General features: G+C 42.4%; 1 protein-coding gene across 3 annotated transcripts in view; it reads left to right on the top strand.

The window, feature by feature from the left end:
• lamb2l (laminin, beta 2-like) overlaps positions 1-20,434 on the top strand; it is a 50,490-nt gene extending 30,056 nt beyond the window's left edge. For 2 of the 3 annotated variants that reach the window (XM_086159241.1, XM_086159242.1), the window contains exons 15-35: positions 591-731; positions 1,956-2,117; positions 2,219-2,340; positions 4,253-4,373; positions 8,444-8,636; positions 8,732-8,875; positions 10,340-10,571; positions 10,656-10,819; positions 10,950-11,174; positions 11,430-11,644; positions 12,200-12,296; positions 12,406-12,778; positions 12,864-13,048; positions 13,961-14,208; positions 14,578-14,793; positions 14,879-15,023; positions 15,135-15,342; positions 16,475-16,616; positions 16,724-16,900; positions 18,655-18,820; positions 19,681-20,434. In XM_086159241.1, the coding sequence (XP_086015367.1) occupies positions 591-731; positions 1,956-2,117; positions 2,219-2,340; positions 4,253-4,373; positions 8,444-8,636; positions 8,732-8,875; positions 10,340-10,571; positions 10,656-10,819; positions 10,950-11,174; positions 11,430-11,644; positions 12,200-12,296; positions 12,406-12,778; positions 12,864-13,048; positions 13,961-14,208; positions 14,578-14,793; positions 14,879-15,023; positions 15,135-15,342; positions 16,475-16,616; positions 16,724-16,900; positions 18,655-18,820; positions 19,681-19,817 (3,813 nt within the window). In that variant the 3' untranslated portion in view covers positions 19,818-20,434. The remainder of the gene's footprint in view (positions 1-590; positions 732-1,955; positions 2,118-2,218; positions 2,341-4,252; positions 4,374-8,443; positions 8,637-8,731; positions 8,876-10,339; positions 10,572-10,655; positions 10,820-10,949; positions 11,175-11,429; positions 11,645-12,199; positions 12,297-12,405; positions 12,779-12,863; positions 13,049-13,960; positions 14,209-14,577; positions 14,794-14,878; positions 15,024-15,134; positions 15,343-16,474; positions 16,617-16,723; positions 16,901-18,654; positions 18,821-19,680) is intronic. The other variant, XM_086159243.1, reaches the window with a different exon arrangement.
• The last annotated feature ends 3,088 nt before the right edge of the window (positions 20,435-23,522 follow it).

Raw genomic sequence — 23,522 nt, 5'->3', positions numbered from 1 at the left:
TGCTATTTTATCGGTAACAATATCACCGTTGCTGTGAACACACAACACCTACACAGTGTTTTTATCCCCCCTCCCCCCCGCCCCCCCCATTAAGTAACTAATATATTTTTGCATTTCCATTCATAGACGAAAAAGAAAAGACCGCTGAGTATGAATCTTTCGACTATGAAAACCGCACGTTTCTGCAGAGTTAATGACGACAACATGCTCCGTATGATGTCCTCATTAAGTCACGCTACGATTGTAATTGCTTTTTGAGTTTCGATTCCCGTAATCATTCGGCCACACCATTCTGTAGATATATTATAAATCTTATGAATGAGGCGTACATATTTTTTCATATATACATTATGGAAACTGTAAAGGGTGAGTCCCTTCTTGAGTAGGTGCAGCCAGATTGATTGAGATGTATTTAAAATGTCAAAGTAAATCAAGCGTCCACAAACTAGTAGATGACTTCAGCCATAATGTTTGGAATTTAATATTCTCATCTATACCAAAACTCAATTTCTCTATATCCTCTCCTCTCCTATCCACTCCTATCCTTTCCTCCACTTTCCTCTCCTCCCCCCCTCTGCTCTCCTCCTCAGGGAAAAGTCCGGCCTCAGGCAGAAACTGACTGTGTTCAGCACCTCAGCAACCAGCTGAGGAGGCACCGCCGTCACCGTCGTGTCACCAACTCACAGCAGCATCGGGCAGCACTGAGACGTATCCGCCAGCTCCAACAAACAGTGCGACGATAGATTGATTTTATTTATTATCTATATGAACATGAGATCCGTGTTTGATTATTCCTGCCCATTTTTTGCCCAGTGAACCCTTCTCTAAGTTAGACGTTTAGTGTTCACTGGTTCTTAGCAGGAGTATTTTAGACATTTCAGAGCTATTTAGCATCTGTATGAAGTGATTTATTTACCATAAACATGTTATAGGCATAACTTAATTGTTACATAGTCATTCATTTATTCTTTGTAGTGGTTAAAAGGGTTTTGGTTAAATATCTAATCCCTAACTTATGTTATGGCACAGGTTCATTGGAGCATTTATGATACATCCTACATTTTCAGTTCTCAAGTTCAGCTAATCTGAATCCAGTTCTCTGGGACACTGGGTTTCCTTTTCACGGACAGAATTTGGTTCTACACAATGCACAGACTCAAATACACCGACAGGAGACCCCCTCCCACAACTTCCAAATTTTGAGGACGCACCATCACATGCTTTGTGCATTACTCGCCAATTTGGTTGTATTCAGACTAATTAAAAGCTGGACCGTCAAGTTAATTATTTTCATTCGAAGCGATCAGGCTGAAATAGGAGACTCTTGTGGGCAAGATGAGGGGAAGCAAATGGAGTGAGGTTGCATTGTGCAGAACCTGGCTCTGCAATGGTGGGCCGGCATTTTTCTCACTGCATGCTGGGGTTACTTCCTGCTCTCCAGTGACTCACTGCAGTCTGTCTCTATTCTATCCACATCCACCATGGATATCATTCAAAAATACAGGAACAGCGAGCCAAAGTGAGAATCACTGTGGCTCATAGTCGCACGAAAGTTTTTGGTCGAAGGAAATATGGAGGTTTACTTTTTTCGCTCAGCTCACGGAAAATGATGAAGCCGGCCCGGGAGCCGATTCCTTTTATCGATGATTTATGACCTCAGTTCTGTAGAGACACCTGTAAGAAAATCCACAGGACAGGAAGAGTCAATGAATATTCCGGAAATAGAAACATTAATTCTCAAAGTGTAAGATACTCTACAACAGGGGAAGCGTTGTTTGAAAAAGGTGAGGGGAAGCATAAAATCAGGCCAGCATGGCAGCCGGGGCAATGATGATCAACTGCTCTCTGATCACAGCAGTTCCAAAAAAAAAACCTCTACCTTTTGATTCTGATATTGAAATATATTGTTGATATTTTAAAGTAGGACTGGATTGAATAAAATCTGTCTTTCTCAGCCGGATGTAAGGATTATACACAGAGAGCACACACCAAGCCACATGGTGACATGGACAGGACCTGGCTTCGCACGCGTCAAAGACGGTGCCGGTCTGGTGTTTACTGTCGACAACATCCCTTACGCCATGGAGTATGACATCATGATCCGCTACGAGCCCGAGGTGTGTGAGTCGGATGAGATGTTATCATCGCATGCCTTTTTTTCCAAGTTAATTATAGCTTTAAGCTTTCATCTGATTTGTGTGTGTGTGTGTGTGTGTAGTCCACAGAGGACTGGGAGGCCATTGTGAGTATTACTTCTGAAGTACTGCCTTCCAGTCTCCGGTGTGGAAACCTTTTACCAACTGAACAGCTTTATACCGTAACCCTACCTCACCGTAACAGGTATGAAACACTGCTTGTGTGTGTGTGTGTGTGTGCGTGTGTGTGTGTGTGTGTGTGTGCGTGTGGGCAGGGGGAGGAGGTTGACGGAGGGGGGCCCCTTTTATAAGCGCATGATGAAGGCATTTGTATTTGTTGACCAACTGACCAAAGGATTATTTTCAAGTCTTAGAAAGGTTTTCTGTCTTTTTTTAAAGTGCACAAAGAGTTGCGTCATTACATTGTAACTAACTCACTTAAACCTGCCCTGACTCGCATGCACACCGTGTTTGAGTATTTGGATTTTGATTTTGCTGTACCCTGCAGTGTTCTTTTTAACAATTCCTTGATAGGCAGATCCAGCTGTTTCAACATTCCATGTGTCTGTTGGCAGTAAGTTGTACACATGAGTATACAAGAGTCACAAGCACCAACTAGGACACAATTCAGGAGAGATGGAAACAGTAACTGCATAATTATTAAAATTAATCGATTTTTTCTTCATTAAGTGTATGGCAAGTGTGCACAGAATGATATTTCGTCACAAGTAGCTCAGCAGAGAATTTAACATATCATCATCTTCTTCTTCTCTTTTTAAGCTTTTCTCTTCAGTGGTCGCCACAGCGAATCAACCTTCTCCATCTAAACCCTATTCTCTATATCCTCCTCTCTAACACTGACTACCTTCATATCCTCTCTCATTACGTCCATAAATCTTCTCTTTGGTCCAGCAGAGAATTTAACATATATAATGTCAAAAACATGTCCCAGCAAAGTGTTGTAAATTGCACGGAAGTGCAAAATTGTGTTTGTATGAATAAAAAGTAATTGGAAAGGTACGTGAGAGTGCACAGAGACGTGACATTCAGTATTTTTGGCAGGGAGTAAAAAATAAATTAAAAAACAAACAGTTGGATTTTTTCAAAAATAGGAATCAAAGAGGGTCTAAAGAATACTGTTCAGAATTAAATGGTTGCATTAATATGGTCACTATAAATAGAGAGATGGTCTTAGTGAGAGTCAGAGAGCCTTGATGTTTAAGTAACAAAACCATTAGTCTTAATATTGATTTTATTTATCTAAAGAAGAGCACAGCAAGTGCATTTCAGAGCTGTAGCACCAAATTAAAAACTTGACAGTTCTTCCGTCATTTGAAGTAGTAGACACTTTGGGTGAGAAGTGAGATACATCCCTGAGTCGGGTCCCAACTTTGTCAGAGAACTGACATCTAGAGGGAAAGATTTTTATGGGTTATTTATATTTTTATATTCTACATTTATATGGGTTATTTGGAGTCTGTAGTACCCTCAAGCAGTTAGATTTAAATTGCACTGCTTTGTTGCTGAACACAATAATTTTCCCCGGAGGGAATATTAGGCAGCAATTAGTAGAACAGAAGAAAATCAAAAAACAGCAAATTTGGTTTCAACTACCTAAAAAGCTTTTCGGGGCCTCAATTCATGTGGAATTAAGAAGATGTAACCTGGCTGGATCAGGCTGTTTAAGCAGACCAATGCTCTCCTTTTGTTCCGCTCTGTGTTTGGCCAGAGCCCAAACCAATTATCAACTTGTTCTCAAAACAAGGGGGAGCAGGTAGGTAGTGCGTGCCGGCTGCTTCTGATCACCAGCCGGGCATGAAAATGAGAGCCAATCATTCATGCAGGGAAACTGGATGTAAAATGTTTTCATTTAACAAGTACTCTCAGCACTTCCAACACATGAACAGACTTAAAGAATATGATTTAGTCCTCTAGTGTATGTTTTCAATGTTGACCTTTGTAAAGAGCCCCTATATATGTGCAGTGAATGTACATTTCACCTTGGTGCAGAAATAGCTTATTTTATCCAAAGCCTTCCCAAGAAAAAAAAAAGATGTGGATGAATAATCGGTAAAGTGCTCCTTATTGTGTATTTTGTCCCGTATTTTATCTTTCAGATATATCCAGATGCCCAGACCCTTCTGCTTTGAGCCCAGTAATCGTTATGTGGTTGCAATCAGGTTCCAGCGCCACGGGGTTTCGCACCGACATCTCACTGCTTTCATTCTGATTGACTCGGTGAGGAAACGCACATGGTATTCTCCGATACTGCTTGGCCTTTGGGCTGATAGCGGCATGACGCATTTCTTAAATTTAAGAAAAAAAAAAGTCCTTTATTGTCCCATTCAGTTATACGTGGAGCACAACATCAGCAAAATTCAACCACTGCATTTAGTCAATCATGGATGAACCATGAGCAGAGGGCAGCTCCTGAGCAGCGCCAGGGGTTCAGTGACTTGCTCAACAGCACTTGAACGGGTAGAAGGCGCCAGGATTCGAACCGGGAATGTTAGGTTCCAAGGACGACTGCTCTAATCCCTGATTCTAGTTGGGGGATCTATCTATGAATGGCTGAATGGCTTCAGCTTTTTTTTTTTGGTTTGTTCGCTATGTGTGTGTGTGTCAGGGGTCAGCTCTGAGCTTGCAGTGGTGATGGACAGGCTGACAGGTGAGGTTAGACAGGAATCTCTATGGATTGTGATGTTTGCCAATTACATTGTGATCTTTTCTGAGTGCAGGGAGCAGGTAATCTAGAAAGAAAATCGAGAGAGAATGGCTTTGCTCTGGAAAGGAGAGGAACGAGGCAGGCTGCAGCAAGACAGAATATATGTTTGTGAATGAAAGGGACCCGAGTGGAAAGGTGAGGCTTCAATGGAGCTGAGAAAAAGAAGATTAAGGATTTTAAGGTTAAGTCAACAGTCCAGAGCAGTGGAAAGCGGGTAAAAGGAAGGAATGTGTTCAAGTAGGTTGGAATGGGTGGAGAAAGGGGTAATGTGAGATAAAAGAGAATCAGCCAAAATGAAAGAAAAGATAGTGGTGAGATCAATGATGCTGCGCGGTTTAGAGGCAGTGACGGATGCCTCAGGAAGGGCATCTGGTGTAAAACTTGTGCCAAAACCAAATATGCAAATTGAGCCTAAGAATCTCATACCGGATCAATGGAGGCCTGGGTTAACAACGACTGCCATTGGTGATGGTAACCTACAGGGTACCAATTGGGCTACTGTAGGTCGAAAAAGGAGAGGAGGAAGGCATGTTCGGGAAGCAGAGAGAAAAGAGGAAATGCAAGAGTCTTGAACTGAGAGTATGGACTTTGAATTTTGGGACAATGGCAGGAGAAGGTAGCGAGATTGTTGACATGATGCAGAGAAGGAAGGTGAATATACTGTATGTCCAGGAGACCAGGTGGAAATGTAGTAAGGCTAGACGCTTAGAAGCAGGTTTGAAGTTGTGCTATCATGGTACTGATAGGAAGAGAAATGGAGTAGGATTTATCTTGAAGGAAGAGTTTGTGAGGAATGTTCTGAGGGTGAAAAGAATGTCAGATTTATGAGTCTGAAACTTGAAATTAAAGGTGTGATGCTCAGTGTTGTTCGTGGCTATGCCCCCTCAGGTGGGGTGTGAGTTCTGGAATGAGTTTGATGAAGAGATGCAGAAAGTCTCCAGAGATTAGAGAATGGTAATTGGTGCAGATTTCAATGGACATGAAGAAGTGATGGGCAGGTTTGGTATCCAGGATAGGAGTGCAGTGGGCACAGGTGGTGGTAGACTTTGCAAAAAGGATGGAAATGGCTGCAGGGAATTCTTTTTTCCAGAAAAGACAGAAACATAAGGTGACTCTGCTAAGAGTGGAGGTAGGAGCAAGCAGATAGACATCTTTTATAGATGAGGTAATCTGAAGGAGATCAGTGACTGCAAAGTAGTGGTAGGTGAGGGTGTGGCCAGACAGCATAGGATGGTGGTTGACCCTGGTGACATGGAAGATCAAGAGGACAAAGGAACAGCAGAGGACAAAGTGGTGGAAGCTAAAAAGGAAGGAGTGTTGTGTTGTTTTCAGGAGTTGAGAGAGGAGTTGAGAAAGGCTCTGGGTGATCAGGGAGAGCTTCCAGATGACAACTACAGCTAATGTAATCTGGAAGGCAGGTAGGAGAGTACTTGGTGTGTCGTCTGGAAGGAAAGTAGATAAGGAGACTTGGTGGTGGAATGAGGAAGTGCAGAGTATATACAGAGAAAGCGGTTAGCAAAGAAGAAGTGGGACACTGAGGAGACTGAAGAGAACAGACAGGAGTACAGGGAAATGCAGCGTAAGGTAAAGATAGAGGTAGCAAAGGCAAAACAAAGGGTGGACAGTAAGGAGGGAGAGAATGATTTAGACAAGTTGGCAAAACAGACACAGATGGAAAGGATGTACAACAGCTCTGGGTGATTAAGGATAGAGAGGGAAATGTATTGACAGATACTAGAGGGGTGATAGGAAGATGGAAAGAGTACTTTGAAGGACTGATGAATGAGGAAAATGAAAATGAAAGGGGAAGGGTCAAAGAGGTGACTATTGTAGACCACAAAGTAGCAGAGATTACTAAAAGTGAAATAAGGAAGGCATTGAAGAGGATGTAGAGTGGAAAGGCGTTGGCCCTGATATACCTGTGGGGGTATGAAAGTGTCTCGGAGAGGCAGCGAAAGAGTTTCTGGCTAGATTCTTCAACAGGATCTTAGAAAGTGAGAAGATGCCTGAGGAATGGAGAGGTGTAATGGTGCCCAATTCTAAAAATTCGGGGGATGTGCAGAATTGCTGCAATCATAGGGGAATACTGTTGATGAACCACGCAATGAAGTTATGGGGAAAGAGTAGTGGAAACTAGACTAAGAGCAGAAGTCAGCATTTGTGACCAGCAGTATGGCCTCATGCATTGAAAGAGTCCTACAGATGCAGTATTTGCTTTGAGAATGCCATTAAAAAAGTGCAGAGAAGGTCAGAGGGAGCTACATTTCACTTTTGTAGACCTAGAAAATGCATATGACAGGTTGTCAAGGGAGGAACTCTGGTATTGTATGCGGAAGTCTGGAGTGGCAGAGAAGTATGTTAGACTGGTGCAGGACATGTATGCAAGTTGTGAGACAGTGGTGAGGTGTGCTGTTGGTGTAACAGAGAATTTCAAGGTGGAGGTGGGAGATCATCAGGGATCAGCTCTGAGGAGTGACGAGGATTGATTGGATCAGGAATTAGTATATCAGAAGAACAGCACATGTTCGATGTTTTGGAGAGATGGTAAGAGAAGCCAGACTGAGATGGTTCGGTCATGTACAGAGGAGGGATCGTGAGTATATTGGTAGACAAATGCTGGAATTGCAGCTGCCAGACAGGAAGTCTAGATGAAGACCAAAGTTAGGATTTATGGACATAATAAAAGAGGATATGAAGTAAGTTGGTGTGCGAAAGGCAGATACAGAGAATGGGGTTAGATGGAGAAGGTTGATTTGTTGTGGCGACCCCTGAAGGGAAAAGCTGAGAGGGAAAGAGGAAAAAGATGATATTGGTAGAAGGATGCTGAGGTTGTAACTGCTTGGCAGGAGAACTAGAGGAAAACCAGACAGCAGATTTATGAATGGAGTGAAAGGAGACATGAAGTTGTTTTGAAATAAGATGATACAGAGAATTGGTTTAGATGGAGAGGGTTGATTGGCTATGGCAACCCCTGAAGAGTCGCCGAAATGAAAAGAAGACAGTGTGTGTGTGTGTGTGTGTGTGTGTGTGTGTGTGTGTGTGTGTGTGTGTTTTGTGTGTGCAGGCATAGTGTATGGCAGCGTTTCCTCCTAGTGGTCAGAAAATCTAAATGCATAGAAGTTTGATAAGGGAGTGAATATCGTGAACTACCTGCAACAAGTTAAGACAAAAAAAGCTCCCAATGAAAATAGTTTAATTTCAATCGACAACAACTCTCTTCCTTTTATTTTGTCTTTTGAAGAAAGTTGCTTCCTCTGCGACTAATCAGCCCTTTCCATAAAAGCATGCTCCAAGATGCCATGTCACACTTTGTAACAATAAAACACCTAAACAAAGCTTTTTGTCTGCAAAACTGTGTATTTTTCATTTCCGAACCGAAAGGTTTCCAAACCAGTATTTCATTTCAAAGTACACATTATTATTGATTACTGTAGCATGTAAGGGAGTCACAACAACGGGGTCTTATTGCCTTTTTGATCTAAAAATGAAAGTCATTGAATGTTTGATTTCATAAAAAAACTTAGATTATCTTAAACCTTTGCCTTTGCTCTGTCTTTTTTTGGTTTTATTTTCCCTCATGCAGCTGGTTCTGATCCCTAAATACACCGAGCTTCCCGGTTTCCAAGGTGCAGATTTGGAGGCAGAGCATCGTCGGGATGAGATGATTCGATATATGTGTCTGGATTCCTTTATGGTCACACCGATGCCAGCCCTGGCAGAGATGTGCTCCAAACTCATCTGCAGCATTTCAGCCATCATTCACGACGGCGCTCTTGGTAAGTACATGTAAACTTTCAGAATAAAAGTCTAGATTCTCAATTCTTTAGTTTTCCTTTTGGTCAATTCATAACCCACCGTTGTTGTTACCCAGCCTGTCAGTGCGACCCCCAGGGCTCCCTCACCGGCGAGTGCGAGAAGGTCGGGGGTCAGTGCCGATGCAAACCCAACGTCATGGGCCGGCGCTGTGACAAATGCGTCCCAGGAACATACGGCTTCGGAGTCGGCGGCTGTACCCGTGAGTTTATTCTCAAATGTATTCTATTGTATCCCTGCACACATGCTGGCATAACACACCGCCAGGTGTAAGGATGACCCTGAATTCAACTACAGAAAGAACACATTGTCACTGAAGATTTTCAGCAGACCTCCAAAACTGAGAGTGAGAAATTTCAGGTTCTACATGACATTTTATTAGTGAAGGCCGAAGCATCTGTTTAGCTTCCGGAATCGACTTACACACTTATTAAAATCTGGCAATATGACGGAAAGCTGAAGATCTTGGTTCAAAAAGCATCATGCTGATCAGTGGCTGAATTTTTTCTGTGCTGTTCTGACCTTTGCATGATGGTCTGAGATGATACATCAGTCACAATATGGTTGTGTTGATTGTTGTAATTTTATAAACATTAACACACTTTATATATCGCAGTTAATAAATCCAGGTCTTAGCTCATCTGCTGTCAGGAGAAATTGTAACCAGCACAACTGAAGAAGTGATCCCTATTATGAAAGTGTAAGAACAAAAATCCTCTTGTAGGAAAACCTTTTGGTTCTAATATAACTAGAGTTTGGTGTTTTGATAATACTCCTTTATCCTTTTTTTAAACATATGATCAGGGAGATAGATAGGAGAGTACTTGGTATGTCGTTTTTATGGGAAGTAGATTGAATACTTTGTGGTGGAAATGCAATGTGCAGGAGTACATACAGAAAAATAAATTCAGTGTAAGATGAAAGTAGAGGTGGCAGAGGCAAAGCCGGAACAGGTGAAGAAGTGTCAAGGCTAATGCGTGGTAAAAGAGTATCTGCAAGAATGAATGGAAAAGTGAATGTTGAGGTTCTCTTTGAGAGTGATGGATAGGATCAGGAATGACTCCATCAGAGGGACGGCACATATTTGTGTTGGAGATAAAGTCAGTATCTGAAACATAACATCATAAGAGGGGGGATAGTGAATATATTGGTAGACAGATGCTGACTTTGAAACTTACAAGCAGAAGAACTAGAGGAAGACAAAGGAAGAAATTTATGGATGGAGTGAAAATGGACAAGAAGTTAGTTGGTGAGAGAGACAAGGATGCCAAGAATAGGGTTAGATGGAGGCAGATGATTGACTGTGGTGACCACTGAAGGGAGCAGCTGAAAGAAGAAGTAGTTCACATGATTGATAATGTGACTGGCTGCCCTTTTTAATTTAATATCAGTTTCAACAAATGATAATTTTCTCTCCTGGTCAGTAACATTATATTTTGAGTTTTGTGTTTTGTAATTGACCGGTTCTTTTAATTCCCCCACCATCATCTACCTGCATTTCTTCACTCTCCAACTTTTAAAACAATGTACTGATCATTTAATTTTTCATCCATGGGATAGATGGCAGTATCTCCGAGATAAGTTATGTTTCGACTTCAGGTTAAGATCACAAATAGCGAAAACGTAATATCACAGAACGAACTTGGAATCCCCTCCTTTCTTCCAGCCTGTGACTGCCATCCCGAGGGTTCACTGAGCCACCAGTGTGACCCAGTTACAGGCCAGTGCCAGTGCAGGCAGGGGGCCACCGGGCGGCAATGTGCCGACTGCCAACCAGGCCAGTGGGGCTTCCCCAGCTGCACCCCCTGCCAGTGCAATGGCCATGCAGACAGCTGCGACCCCTACACTGGGGAGTGCAGAGATTGCAGAGACTACACAGCGGGACATCTCTGTGAACGGTACCAGTCAGACCTTTACTGTTCAACTTCCCAGTTCTCAGATTTGAAGCTGAATGTTTCACATTGATTTCTTGTTCCACCCAGATGTGTAGATGGATTCTTCGGGAACCCAGTGCTGGGCTCAGGGGAACACTGCCGGCCTTGCCCCTGCCCGGGGAACCCTGGCGCAGGTCACTTTAACGCCCACTCTTGCCAAGCGGACCTCACCTCCAATCTGATTATTTGTAACTGCAGACAGGGCTACTCTGGTGAGCTAACACACCACAGAAGTGTGGAGTGTAACTGTGTTTCCTATGTGACCGTCTAACCAAATTTGTCAGGAAATAAATCCCTGGCGAACAGTTCCCAAGCCAGCTGTTCTTGCATTTTTCTCTGTAGGGTCGCGGTGTGACCAGTGTGCATCTGGTTATTACGGAAACCCAGAGCAACCAGGGGGCCAGTGCGTTCCGTGCGAGTGCAGTGACAATATTGACACCCAGGACCCTGAGTCGTGTGACCCCAGGACTGGCCAGTGCCTAAAATGCCTCTACTACACTGACGGGCCATCTTGTGCTCACTGTCAACATGGGTACTACGGGAATGCTTTGGCCCACGACTGCAGGCGTAAGTGATTATAGCACTGGTTATCCCATGTGTGTCAATTCAAAACTGTAAATGGCACAAAATGAAATTTCTCTTACTACAATTAGCTTTTCATGAAATGAATAAATAATAAGAAATGGTATTTCACAATATTTTCTTACAATAGTCATTGCCGTTGTAGCTGAAGCCGATACTTTTTCTGATGTATCACAAGATCTGGTGCTACAGAGCTGTGAAATATCAACATTTAATTTCACTGCCTGTCTCTCTCCTCAGGTTGTACCTGTGTGACTGCTGGCACCATCCAGTCAGCTTGTACTGACGGGCAGTGTAACTGTGACCGACAGACTGGAGCGTGCCCATGCAAGGAGAACGTGTCGGGCCATAACTGTGACCAGTGCGCCCCAAACCACTGGAACTACGGCCAGGAACAAGGCTGTGAGCCCTGCAACTGCGACCTGCAGCATGCTCTTGGAACTCATTGCAATATGGTTAGGAGGCATCCATGAATAAGAGTGAAGCGTAAAATGACTTGTCCTTATCTGTTTTGTCAAGTGGGGATAGAAGACTTTCAGCCAGAATAAAAGGAAAGGTGTACAAGACAGTGGTGAGACCAGCGATGATGTATGGACTAGAAACTGTTACAATGACCAAAAGACAGCCGGCAGAACTAGAGGTCGCAGAGATGAAGATGTTGAGGTTCTCTTTGGGAGCGACCAGGATGGATAGGATCAGGAATGAGTCTATCAGAGGGACGGCACATGTTCGATGTTTTGGAGAGAAGGGATAGTGAATATATTGGTAGACGGATGCTGGAATTGGAGCTGCCAGGCAAGAGGTCTCGAGGACGACCAAAGAGAAGATTTATGGACGTAGTGAGAGAGGATATGAAGGTAGTTGGTGTGAGAGAGGAAGATACAGAGAATAGGGTTAGACGGAGAAAGTTGACTCGCTGTGGCGACCCCTGACGGGAAAAGCCGAAAGAAGAAGAAGAAGAAGATCTGTTTTCTCAAGTAACCTTGTTGCCATTTCTCTTTCTTCAACAGTTTACAGGCCAGTGTCAATGTCGCCCTGGCTTTGGGGGCAAACAGTGCACTGAATGTGAACCCTTCTACTGGGGAGACCCACAAGTACAGTGTCAAGGTATGTCAACAACATAGGATTGAACTCCTTAAATAAAAACAACACACACATTTGGAGTACTGGTATTGTTCCTCCGTGTTTTAATATTTCAACTCCCCCTTCCTTCCAGAGTGTAACTGCCATCCCCTGGGCTCAGAGATAGCCCAGTGTGACCGGGTCACAGGGGCCTGCGAGTGCAGGGAAGGGGCAGCGGGGAAGCAGTGTGACGAATGTGCCCGTGGCTTCACTGGCGTCTTTCCCCACTGTGTGCAGTGTCATGCCTGCTTCCAGCTGTGGGATGACATGGTGTGTCAACTCAAAAGAGATCTGGAGCACATTCACTACACTGCGCAGAAGCTCCTAGAGAGCGGGGTCACAACTGGAGTTGGGGATCGGCACATTAGAGAGCTGGAGAGGAATCTTAAGCAGGTTCAGGATTTAATCGATTCAAACAACAGTGACATGATCCACCAGCTGATTGGACAGAGCATTGATGACCTCAGGTGAATTTACACTGCACTGACTGCATTTATTTGCTTATACTGACCACAGGGAAAGTATATTAACACCCTGCTTCGTATGTTTCAGGGCCGAGATTGCTTTGACTGATGGGCGTCTGATGGGCGTGACACGAGAGATAAATGCAACAGCAGAGGAAGACGGGGCTTTGAGGCGCACACTGAGCGGCCTGGAGAGGGAACTGAGGGATATCAATGACACCGTAGCTGTCAAACAACATCAGCTGAACGACTACGTCACATCGGGATTTGCAGGTTGCAAATTGAATCATGCAAGAAAGCTTAAAATTTCACTGCTGTTTTTTTAAATCCTCTTTATTCATTAAAGTAAGGCCAGTGGACCCCCCCCCCCCCTTACTTTTCTGCTCCAAAAATAAAGGGAACACTTGAACAACACAATGTAACTCCAAGTCAATCACACTTCTGTGAAATCATAGTGTCCACTCAGGAAGCAACACAGATTCATTTTGACTTGTTTTAAGGACATTACATCAAAGTTGGATCAGCCTGGAGTTTGTTTTTACACTTTAATTTTGAGTGTGATTCCTAATCCTGACCTCCATGGGTTGATACAATTGATTTCCATTGATCATTTTTGTGTGATTTTGTTGTCAGCACATTCAACTGTGTAAATAGCAAAGTATTTCATAAGAATATTTCATTAATTTAGATCTAGGATGTGTTTTTTAAGTGTTCCCTTTATTTTTTTGAGCAGTGTATATTACCTCTTTGTGATGTAGATGTTGTTGTAGATAATGTAGATAATGTTGTCATGGCTGTAGAATAGGGTTTTAGAATTGTGTTGTGATTATTTTTAATTTTTTTTTGCTATATGCCTCATTTTCACCGGATATTAGACAAGATATTCCTGATAATGATACTATTATTACCAATAGCCATATGCTTGTCAGAGGTATAGAGTTGACCCTGAAGGAGGGCAGGAGAGAATAGTAAATCTCAACAAAGTTCTGTCTTTGGCATATATGTAATTCTTATTTGGGAAACATTATAACTTTTAGCATTTGAAAATTAGTGGCATGTAGCAGATGTGGAGAAATTAAAAAAGAAAGCAGCCAGTATCATGAACATGCAGTGGAATATTTGCTCACTGTTATGAAACTATTCTGAAATAGCAACATCATTGCAATTTTTCCTCATCTCCCCCAGACCAGTTTGAGAAAGTGAAGAAATACTATAAGGAGTCTCTCGCGGCTGAGGAGAAATGCCGCGAGTCCGTGTCCGGTCCTCTTAGCCCAGTAAAACAGTCCAAAGAAACCCGTGCTGTCACAGAAAATCTGCTGGATGCCAAAAAAGACAAGTTCCTCCGTGTCACAGCAGCACATAATAAATCTTTGGAGGAGCTGCAGCGGAAATCCCATGACTTGGACAAGACGGTCCAACACCTCTCGCACAAGGTGGGTACAGGCTTATACATCACCTGAGTGTAGTAATTGGTTTAAAGTGCTTTTAAAGGTGTATTTTGCACAGCTGTGGCTTTAAATAGTAATAAATATTGAGATGAAGGTAACCAAATTTCAGTGACTCTGAGCTTGCAGAAGCCAGTCATACAGAAAAACTTGTTATCATCATGAGAAATGTGTGACAACTCAACATATTCACAAGTTTAATCATTTAATAATTTAATTATTTTCAAAGAGGTGATTTGGATTGAGTCCTTGGCACAGACGCAGTGGCCTATTTTTAAAAACCCTGCACAATAATTTCAATTTCTGTCCAAATTCGTATTTCCTCTACCAGTAATGGCTCTCTACTGCCTCCTGCAGGTGTGCGGTAGCCACGGCAACACAAACATCAACGGCAGCTGCTCAGACAGCCAATGCGGTGGCGCTGGTTGTCGAGATGAGGAAGGCAACCGTTTGTGTGGAGGAGACGGATGTAGTGGGACAGTGAGTGCTTCTTTGAATGCGCTCAATTTGGCCAAAAACAACACCAACAGTCTGAACGCCGCCAATGAGGAGTTGCAAGGCATGGCAAGAAAGGTGGGTGTTATACAGTCGTATCCGCCTTAATGGTAGGATTAGTGTTTCCCTTCATAAAGCTGACCTTTTGCCTTCCTGTGTCCAGCTCCAGGATATTGCCTCTTTAACGCAGGATGTGAAGAACCAGGCTATGAGCACACTGGAGAAAGCCCAGAAGAAGAAAGATAACTTTGAGAACTCAAACGCAAAGCTCAAAGAATTTGTGAGGAAAATCAGAGATTTCCTCACTGGTATTTTTTCCTACATTTACATACAGTAGATTGTCTGCTTTGAATTAAGTCGGTTTGAAAGGGTGGCTCTGGTGTCATAAACACTGCTGTTCGTCTCCCCGATCTGTCCAGAGGAGGGAGCAGACCCCGAGAGCATCGAGAAGGTGGCCCTGCAGGTTCTGTCCATCCAGCTCCCTGTCAACAAAAGCACAGTGGACGCAATGGTCATGCAGATCAAGGACAGACTTTCCAACCTCACCAACATCGAAGGGATAATCAACCAAACCTCCAAGCATGTCAGGGACGCCAAGGAACTGCTTGACAAAGCTAAAGAGGCCAAGTGAGTAATGTTACTTTCTTTCAGAGAGAAGACTGCGTTCTCAATTGAGCGTCAAAATGATGGCATGTTACGTTTGGATGGTACTTCCATTATTGGTTACCCGTGCGCTTACTGACTTACCCACCAAGAAAAGTTGTTTGTTTCCACTACTTTTGCAATTTCCTCCAGATTTGTTGAGCCTGAGCTTTACCTCAAAACACTTGCATATCATGAAGTTGCTGACTGGAGCCTAAAAATCAGGTGTCATTAAAGTAATTTGCACCTTCAGCTTTCCAGCAGCAGTGAAAACATGACAGCTCCTGGCCAAGTCAGCTCCTCACTGCTGCCAGGGAAAAAAATTCATAAAGCTATTGCATTACATTACATTACATTACAGTCATTTAGCAGACGCTTTTCTCCAAAGCGACTTACAAAAATTGCAATTCAATAACCAAAGATCCAAAGTACCAGTAGTCGTTATTCAGAAGTCACCACTCTACCATATAGCCATCTCAAAACCATATACATACAAACATTAATTTCTTCTTTTTTTTGGGGGGGGGGCTAAGTGCAATTAGTGGGGTAGTGCTTGGTGAAGAGGTACGTTTTCAGCTCACGGCGGAAGATGGGCAGTGACCCCGCTGTTCTGACCTTTTCCGGGAGTTCGTTCCACAACTGAGGAGCCAAGACCGAGAAGAGTCGACACCGGTTCGATCGGCAGCCGGGGGCTCGGAGTGATGGGGTGGACAGTCGTCGAGTGGTGGCAGATTGGGGGGGACGGGTGGGGACATGTGGCTTGACCATATCCTGAAGATATGACTGGGCCGTCCCATTCACTGCCCGGTAGGCGAGCACCAGGGTCTTGAACTTGATATTATGTACGCCTTCGGGCTACCTGTCAGAATAAAAACCAAACTTGGCAGTTTTGGATCGCCAGCAGTGTGACTTGCTACTGCGTCACACATAAAGAGATTGTTTATTTGAGCGGTTCAGAAGCCCATGTGAAAGAACATGGAAAACAACTTTTCTGGAAATGATTTTGTGTGCCCACATAACCACTGAATACAGTGATTTGAAAAAATGGCCTGCAACAGACCCCATCAATAGACCAAAAATTGGAATTTTCAGTCCTACCTTCTATATTATTGTGCAGGAGCCAAGCAGAGGATGTAAAGGATGCAGTTAGTGACACAAAGCTTGCATTGGACATATCTGAGAAGGCCATAAAGAAAGCAAAAACAGCACTGGAAGAGGCCTTTGGCAACCTGACAAGAACAAGGAATACCACTGCTGAGGTAAAGCTGGCTGTCTGGCCAGCATTCCTCCTGCTAGTTTTCCCTTCAAATGTCAAAATTTACTCACCCCATAATTCCTCCATTCCCACTATTTTTTTTCTTTCTAGGTTAGAGACCGTTTGACTGAGCTGGAGGACAAGCAGATGGAGATCATGATGCGTTTAAACAACCTCTCTATGGCCATTGAAGCTCTGAGGAACAAGACGGAGCAGAACAGGGAAATGAGCAAGGATGCCAATGCATTAGCTAACAGTGCTACAAACCTTGCAGCTTCGCTTGATCAGGTGTGTGTGTGTGTGTGTGTGTGTGTGTGTGTGTGTGTATGTATGTATGTATATATATGTGTGTGTGTGTGTGTGTGTGTGTGTGTGTGTGTCTATATATGTGTATATATGTATGTATTTATATGTGTATATCAGTGACGTGCGGTGGGGTTTATGGCTGATGAGGCACTGACGTCATCACAGTCAGATTTACAAACATGAACCCTACAGAGTAACTTATTTACCGTTTTATTGGCAGCAGTTGATGTGTTTTGTTTAAAATATCATATCAACATTCGTTAGATATACAAACTGTAGCATAGAAAAAAAGCATATTTAAAAAAGAACATTATTATCTCGTACCTTTACTTATAAATGAAGTCCGTGCGCCGCTCTTTTTGAAGAAAAGTATCGATTACTTGCTTGTAGACGTCTTCCTTATCTTTCTTCAATTTTAAAAGTCTCTGTCTCAATGGAAATCGCTGCCAGCGAAGACAGTCGTCCTTGGTCAGTCCTGTTCCGACTGTATGTTTTGAGTCTTTTCGGTGCTGATAATGATGGCTCCATCGATACTGTTGTAGCTGGAACGGTGACCAACAGCTGGAGCAACTTTGTTGCCTCAGGAACAGTTTGAATGAGATCCTTCTGGCCCAAAAAGTTGAGAGGCTGTCCAGGAGATTTTCATTCATCTCTCACCGTTTGTGAGCTATATAGCCTGATGAGAGCCAGTTAAAAAATAGCTGGATGGCTGCAGTTGACTTGTTAACTGTTTACTGTAGCTTGCTATTGCTAATTGTATTATTCTGTTGCCGAGTAGTAAGAAGGATCCCTGGGATCACCACTGCCCCCTACCACGAGGCACCGTCACTGCGTGCCTCACTTAATGTCTCTTTGCAGTCGTTCTATGATCTGTCAGTACAAGAAACACATAACAGTTGTTGACGAAAAACATTATACACATCAGCTAAACTATGGAAATTTAGTTAATATATTAAAAGTGTTTGAACATTTTCAGAGTGACATGCAATACAGTCTCAGTGCATAGCATGCCAGCACAGTTAGCTTAATCATTCTGCAATCCATAGTGGGCTCAGCTGGTTACCGTGTCACCGTACATCTCTTCTTCATATTTGAACGGTAAATGTGATTTTTTTTTTCAGCGAAAAAAAAAAAACTAAAATGGTGAAGTTAAGTGGCAAATAACTTTATAGTACAAATCACTGAATAAATATAACCATTTAATTTATTTTTTCATTTTATTTTTTTTTCCATGATGAGGCCCTGCCTCCCCTGCCTCTACTGATGGCACGCCACTGTTGTATATATATATATATATGTATATGTATGTATATGTGTATATTTATATGTGTACATATATATGTGTGTGTGTGTATATATACAGTATGTGTTTGTATATATTTATTTAGGTTTGTTTGTGTGTGTGTGTGTGTGTGTGTGTGTGTGTGTGTGTGTGTGTGTGTGTGTGTGTGTGTGTGTATATATATTCATATTGTTTGAGAGCTGCTGTATGAGATTCATGATGGTATGAGGCTCAATTTGCATGTTTGGTTTTGGCACAAGTTTTATGCCGGATGCCCTTCCTGACACAGCCCTTCTACATTTTTCATTTTTCCGGACTTGGGACCGGCTCAGAGAGGGACTGGACCGTGCTTCCCCTGAGGCTACATTGTCATACATATATTGTGTAGATAATATCAAGACGAACGTGTCAGTTCTGTGATAACAAGTACTGTCAATATCATGTCATCTCCCAGAGCCTGAATGAAACGGAGAAGCGGTACCATGAGCTGCAGACAAAAGTGCAGTCTCTGGGCGGAGAGGGGAGTGGCCTGAACAGCATAAACCAGAAAGCGAAGGCTATCAAGAAGGAGGCGGAGGACCTCCTGAACAAAGCCAACAGGGAGATGGACCAGCTCAGGAGTAAGTAACAGCACTGGCTCATACAAACACATTATTATGATGGCTGTGGCACAGCTGGTAGAGCAGCTATCCCTCTAATTGTAGACTTGGCGGTTCAGTTCCAGTCTGCATGTTGAAGTGTTTTTGGCCTACTTGGCACCTTGCATGGCAACTCTGTGGTCATCAGTGTGTGTGTGAATGAATGTAATCCAGTGTGAAGTGTGTTGAAATTGGATGTAATTGTTTGAAAGCACAATATAAGTGGACAGCACCCATCCATCAATAATGTACAGCTGGTCCTGCACCCTGGACCGGTCGCTAGGGGATCGCAGGGCCACGTATAGAGAGAAACACAAGAAACACCATTCATTCACTCATTCACACATCTGGGCAATTTTTAAATGGATACCATTCTTTTTTCTACAAATTTGTGACTAATTTGAAAGGTAACACACCCATTGTCATTCATATAGAGAGAAACACCATTCATTCTCTCATTCACACATCTGGGCCATTTTTAAATGGATACCATTCTTTTTTCTATAAATTTGTTGCTTAAGGTAACACACCCATTGTCATTTGCTTCTCATTTATTGATTCCCTGCAAATGCTCTCACAGTTGTGGTTTTTAGGAAGAAGGTTTTAGTTAGATCAATTTCATTTTGACTGCTTTTCAACATTTTTTTAGATGTGGACACCTTGTCCACTTCTGCTTCGACATTGATGGTTCACTTACATTTAAATAAGATATTCTCCATTCTGGCCCTTTAGCAATTTGTCTTCACCCTGCTTTCATGCCTCTCTCTGCAGGTTATACCTCTGTGAGCTAACAGCAGTTGTCTTTTGTTGCTGAAATAAGTGGATTGTTTTTCTTTCCACAGAACTGGAGAAAAAGTTCAAGAGTAACGAGGAGCGGATGCAGGACCAACGGATGGAGTTGGACGAGCTGAAGAAAAATGCAACCGGGGTGCGGGACTACATCAGAGACCAAGTGCAGAAGTACAGTAACTGTGTGTGAGGAGGTCAGTGCTTCCTGATGACCTTTTGCTGCTGTAGTCCAGACTGATGTCTTGACAGATGTTGTGAGCCAGATGGAGAAAATAAACATATAACAACATCACCATCAGAATAAGACACTTTCTGGAACCTCATAATTTCAGTGATACTTTAAGTTTTACACATAAAATGCCTGTATGAGAAATGTCTTTATCTGTCCATGTACTGTACGGGGTCTCAACACAAGTGCGTGTGGCCACCACAATGACTGTAAGCTATGAAAACATGTGGAGCTATTTGTTTGTCTGTATTGTATGTGATCATTTATTATTTTTACGACTGAAACCAGAAAAAAATCCTGGAGTTTGTTATCATGAATCTGTTATTTTTGACCATGTCTCCTTTCAAGATTCCGTGTTTTTCTCCACATTAGCATAATATTTACAATGTGGCGTTCTTTTTAAAATTGTCACAGGAATCGGACTGATATTTTAATTAAATTCTGTGTTTATTATATAATCAAAAATAAGTCTTGATTACACTAATAAAAAACAACATATATTATTTTTAGAAAATGTCTCTCCAAAGTGTGATATTGGAGGAAATTAAATTTGATCCAGTAAATACATCTCCGCCATATTCCCTGTCCTGGTTTTGTGATGCATTGGATATAAAGGTTGACAGCGTGCTGCCTTAAACACCTTTTTTCCTCTGGATATTTCTATTTCACCCACCTCCACAGCAAATACCCTTTTTGAAATCAAGCAATTCAGACATTATGTCGTTACTGTCATTATGTCTTCCTCTGGAATCCACTTATCTCCTTGTGACTTCTGCTTAAATCCATTTTCCCAGTTCTTTTGTTTTCAGTGCAACAGCTATCTGATACTTTTCTCACTCGTTCACAGGTTCCTCACTGGTAAGTTTAAAAGTTCTTACATGGTGTGCGTGTGTGTTTGTGTGTGTGTTTTCTGTCCTCAGTTCGGCATTTTACACACTGTTATTGTATCTTGATCAGAAAAATATGGGATGAGTATCACTGCTCAATGCAATGCTATGTTGCACCGGAGAAGATTAGTCTTGCATGCATGTAGTGAGGAGGGTCTCTTTTCTCTGTTGCCCACTCTAACTTATCTGTACACAAATTCTCCAGACCAGATCTTCCTGTTTCTACATGTGTAATGCAAGTCACACACCACCCACACATCAGTGCTTTTAACTACTGAACTGGGGGTGCTTGTACAAGACATAATCTTACATCCACTCACGCTGAGCACTGTGGACTGCTTTGCGTCTTGCTCTGACAGGTTAGCCCTCAGGCTATAGTTAAAGAGAAGACGGACAAACCGACTCACGTGGTCACTCAGCTGTGATTTGTAATTTGGTCAAGAAACCAAAATGTGGAAAAGGCATTTCAAACCCAGTGGATTATGAGCTTAGGGGTAAGTGGTTTTCTGGGGTGGTCAGAGCAGTGGGAGGGTGGGGCTCTCTGTCGGAAGTTACAGCACTGCCCTGCAGAGCAGTGACCAGTGACTCCCTCGCAGCTTGAACATGTGGCAAAATGGGTTGTTTCAGATGGGTTAGGGTTAGATTTGTGTGTGTGTGTGTGTGTGTGTGTGTGTTACCATTACATTTTCAGAAATTAACCAAGTTTACTTAGTGTATCTCATGCAAACTACGAAAAGCACTGATCCCAACTGCATGAAAAAGTTTTGCTGCACTCACCAATACCAAGCTCAGACTCACCTACCAAAACTTGATAGAGTTCAACCAACCTCAACCAACCTCTCACACAGATCAAACATCGAGCTGAAAGACAACTAACACCATGAGACACACTCATGTCATGTCAAACTGATCCTGGCCCCTGCTTGTCTTCTTATCCCCATACTGGTTTGTGTGTTTGCAGGAAACGCCTCCGTTGATCACGTTCCTCAGTTGATTTTTGTTTTTTTCTTGAAAAAAGCAAGCAAGTTTGAAAAAATGTCCACTGAATCCGGGAAATTGAACTGGGAGTTTTTCATGGATGTTGAAAATGAAATGGTTGGTTAAAGTTTTCCCAACTCCGTGCAGTGTAACGACACATGACTCCCTCTGAGGTCAAAATAAAAACCCTGAGCAATTGACTGCTTTTCTATCAACTGTAAAGGTCATCAACCAGTGACTATATTTAATTTATGCAAAGAACTGTTGAGGGGGGAAATGTTATCCAGAATTAATTGAATATTTTTTCTGAAAATTATTTTTCACCAAATAGAAAACAACAGGAAGCTGATGTCAAAATTAATATTAGCCAATAAGAAAAACTGTATTGGTTTGAATTCCTTTAAAACAACTTTGATGGGGTTGGTATTATGATTGGTTTGAAATTTTCCCTTCAATAAAATGTGCCACATGAATCAATCTGCATCTTGTCTATACAGTCAAAAACTGTACGTGTGGGTATGAATAGGGGAAAAATGTAAAGTGTAATAAGCTACAGTTGATTTCATAAGCACATCTGGGGATGAACAAAGGGTGAAAATTTCATCAGTGATAAGTTAAAGAATGTGTTTCAAGAAAGTGTTTGATTAAACTCCTTATGGGACGTTGAATAGGAAAATGGATTTGAAGTGAGTCTGAAGTGTCATGACTACTTGCTGCTTGAGGCTGATCCTCTGAGTCTCGCTGCATGATTTCGAAGGAAAGCTAATCCGTCCAGCAGAGAGCGCACATTCCTGTTGTCAGTCCCCCCCCCAACACACACACACACACACACACACACACACATACACAGCCCTGCACACACACTTACCACCACACAGGGGCTTGCAGGAAAACATGTGCTGGCTTTTTACTCACTACCTGTACATAAATCACCTGCCATTAACATCTAAAAAGACTGATCAGACTCAGCAATCAGATTCTATATCTACATTCACATACTTTATGTATTACCTATATATTACCCACATACTACACATATAGATCACACTTCCTGCTTTACTCATTTATGTAACAGTTTTACAAAACACTGATGCTTGTGTTCAAGTTGATCATGGCTCTGCTTTAATGTGATGATCATATTTAATGGTGTCACCTCTCCCTGGGAAGTTAGGAGGCCCCGAGGTAGAAGACGACACTGAATACCTTTCCTACTTGTCCTGGACTGTAATTAATGGGACTGATTCCTGTACTTACTGTGTTATAGCATGACAGATGGTGCTGGGAAACTGTCTGTCTCCATCAAACTGTAATATTCCTCAAATTCCTTTTGATATTTCTTGCTATTTTTAGAAGCTGCTGGAGATGTTTCAACCAAAGATCTGCTTCTGGGGGAAAAAAACACTAATGGGAGATTTAAAAAAAGATAACTAGAAAACATAACAAAAAAAATCAGATCGGTCTAACATTTTCAAAACTGGCTTGAAGTTTAGTGCCAGATCTGAAGATTTGCGCCGGAAACATGGAGGGGGTGAATACCATGACGAACAGACAGGTTTGCATTAACCCCAAATGTTTTTTCCATTGGCCGGATGTGCATTAATTTCAATTCCATGTGCACTTGATCATTGGGTAAATATTTTATTTTCGAATACTGTTTTTTCCCCTTCTCTTTCCAGCTGACTGATGTAGGATATTTTTTTTTCCCTGCGTTAACATACTTATAGTTTGAGGTCCTTGAGCAGGGATCCTCGGAACCCACTTGAAAAACAAACGTCTACATAACTTATAAACGGCAGAGGCT

Source organism: Fistularia commersonii, chromosome 14, assembly GCF_037954325.1.
Source record: "Fistularia commersonii isolate RoL2024-O1a breed Wild chromosome 14, RoL_Fcom_v1.0, whole genome shotgun sequence".
NCBI classification, from domain to species: Eukaryota; Metazoa; Chordata; class Actinopteri; order Syngnathiformes; family Fistulariidae; genus Fistularia; species Fistularia commersonii.
The sequence above is the reverse complement of the archived record's forward strand: the minus strand, read 5'-3'. Positions and strand labels throughout refer to the sequence as shown.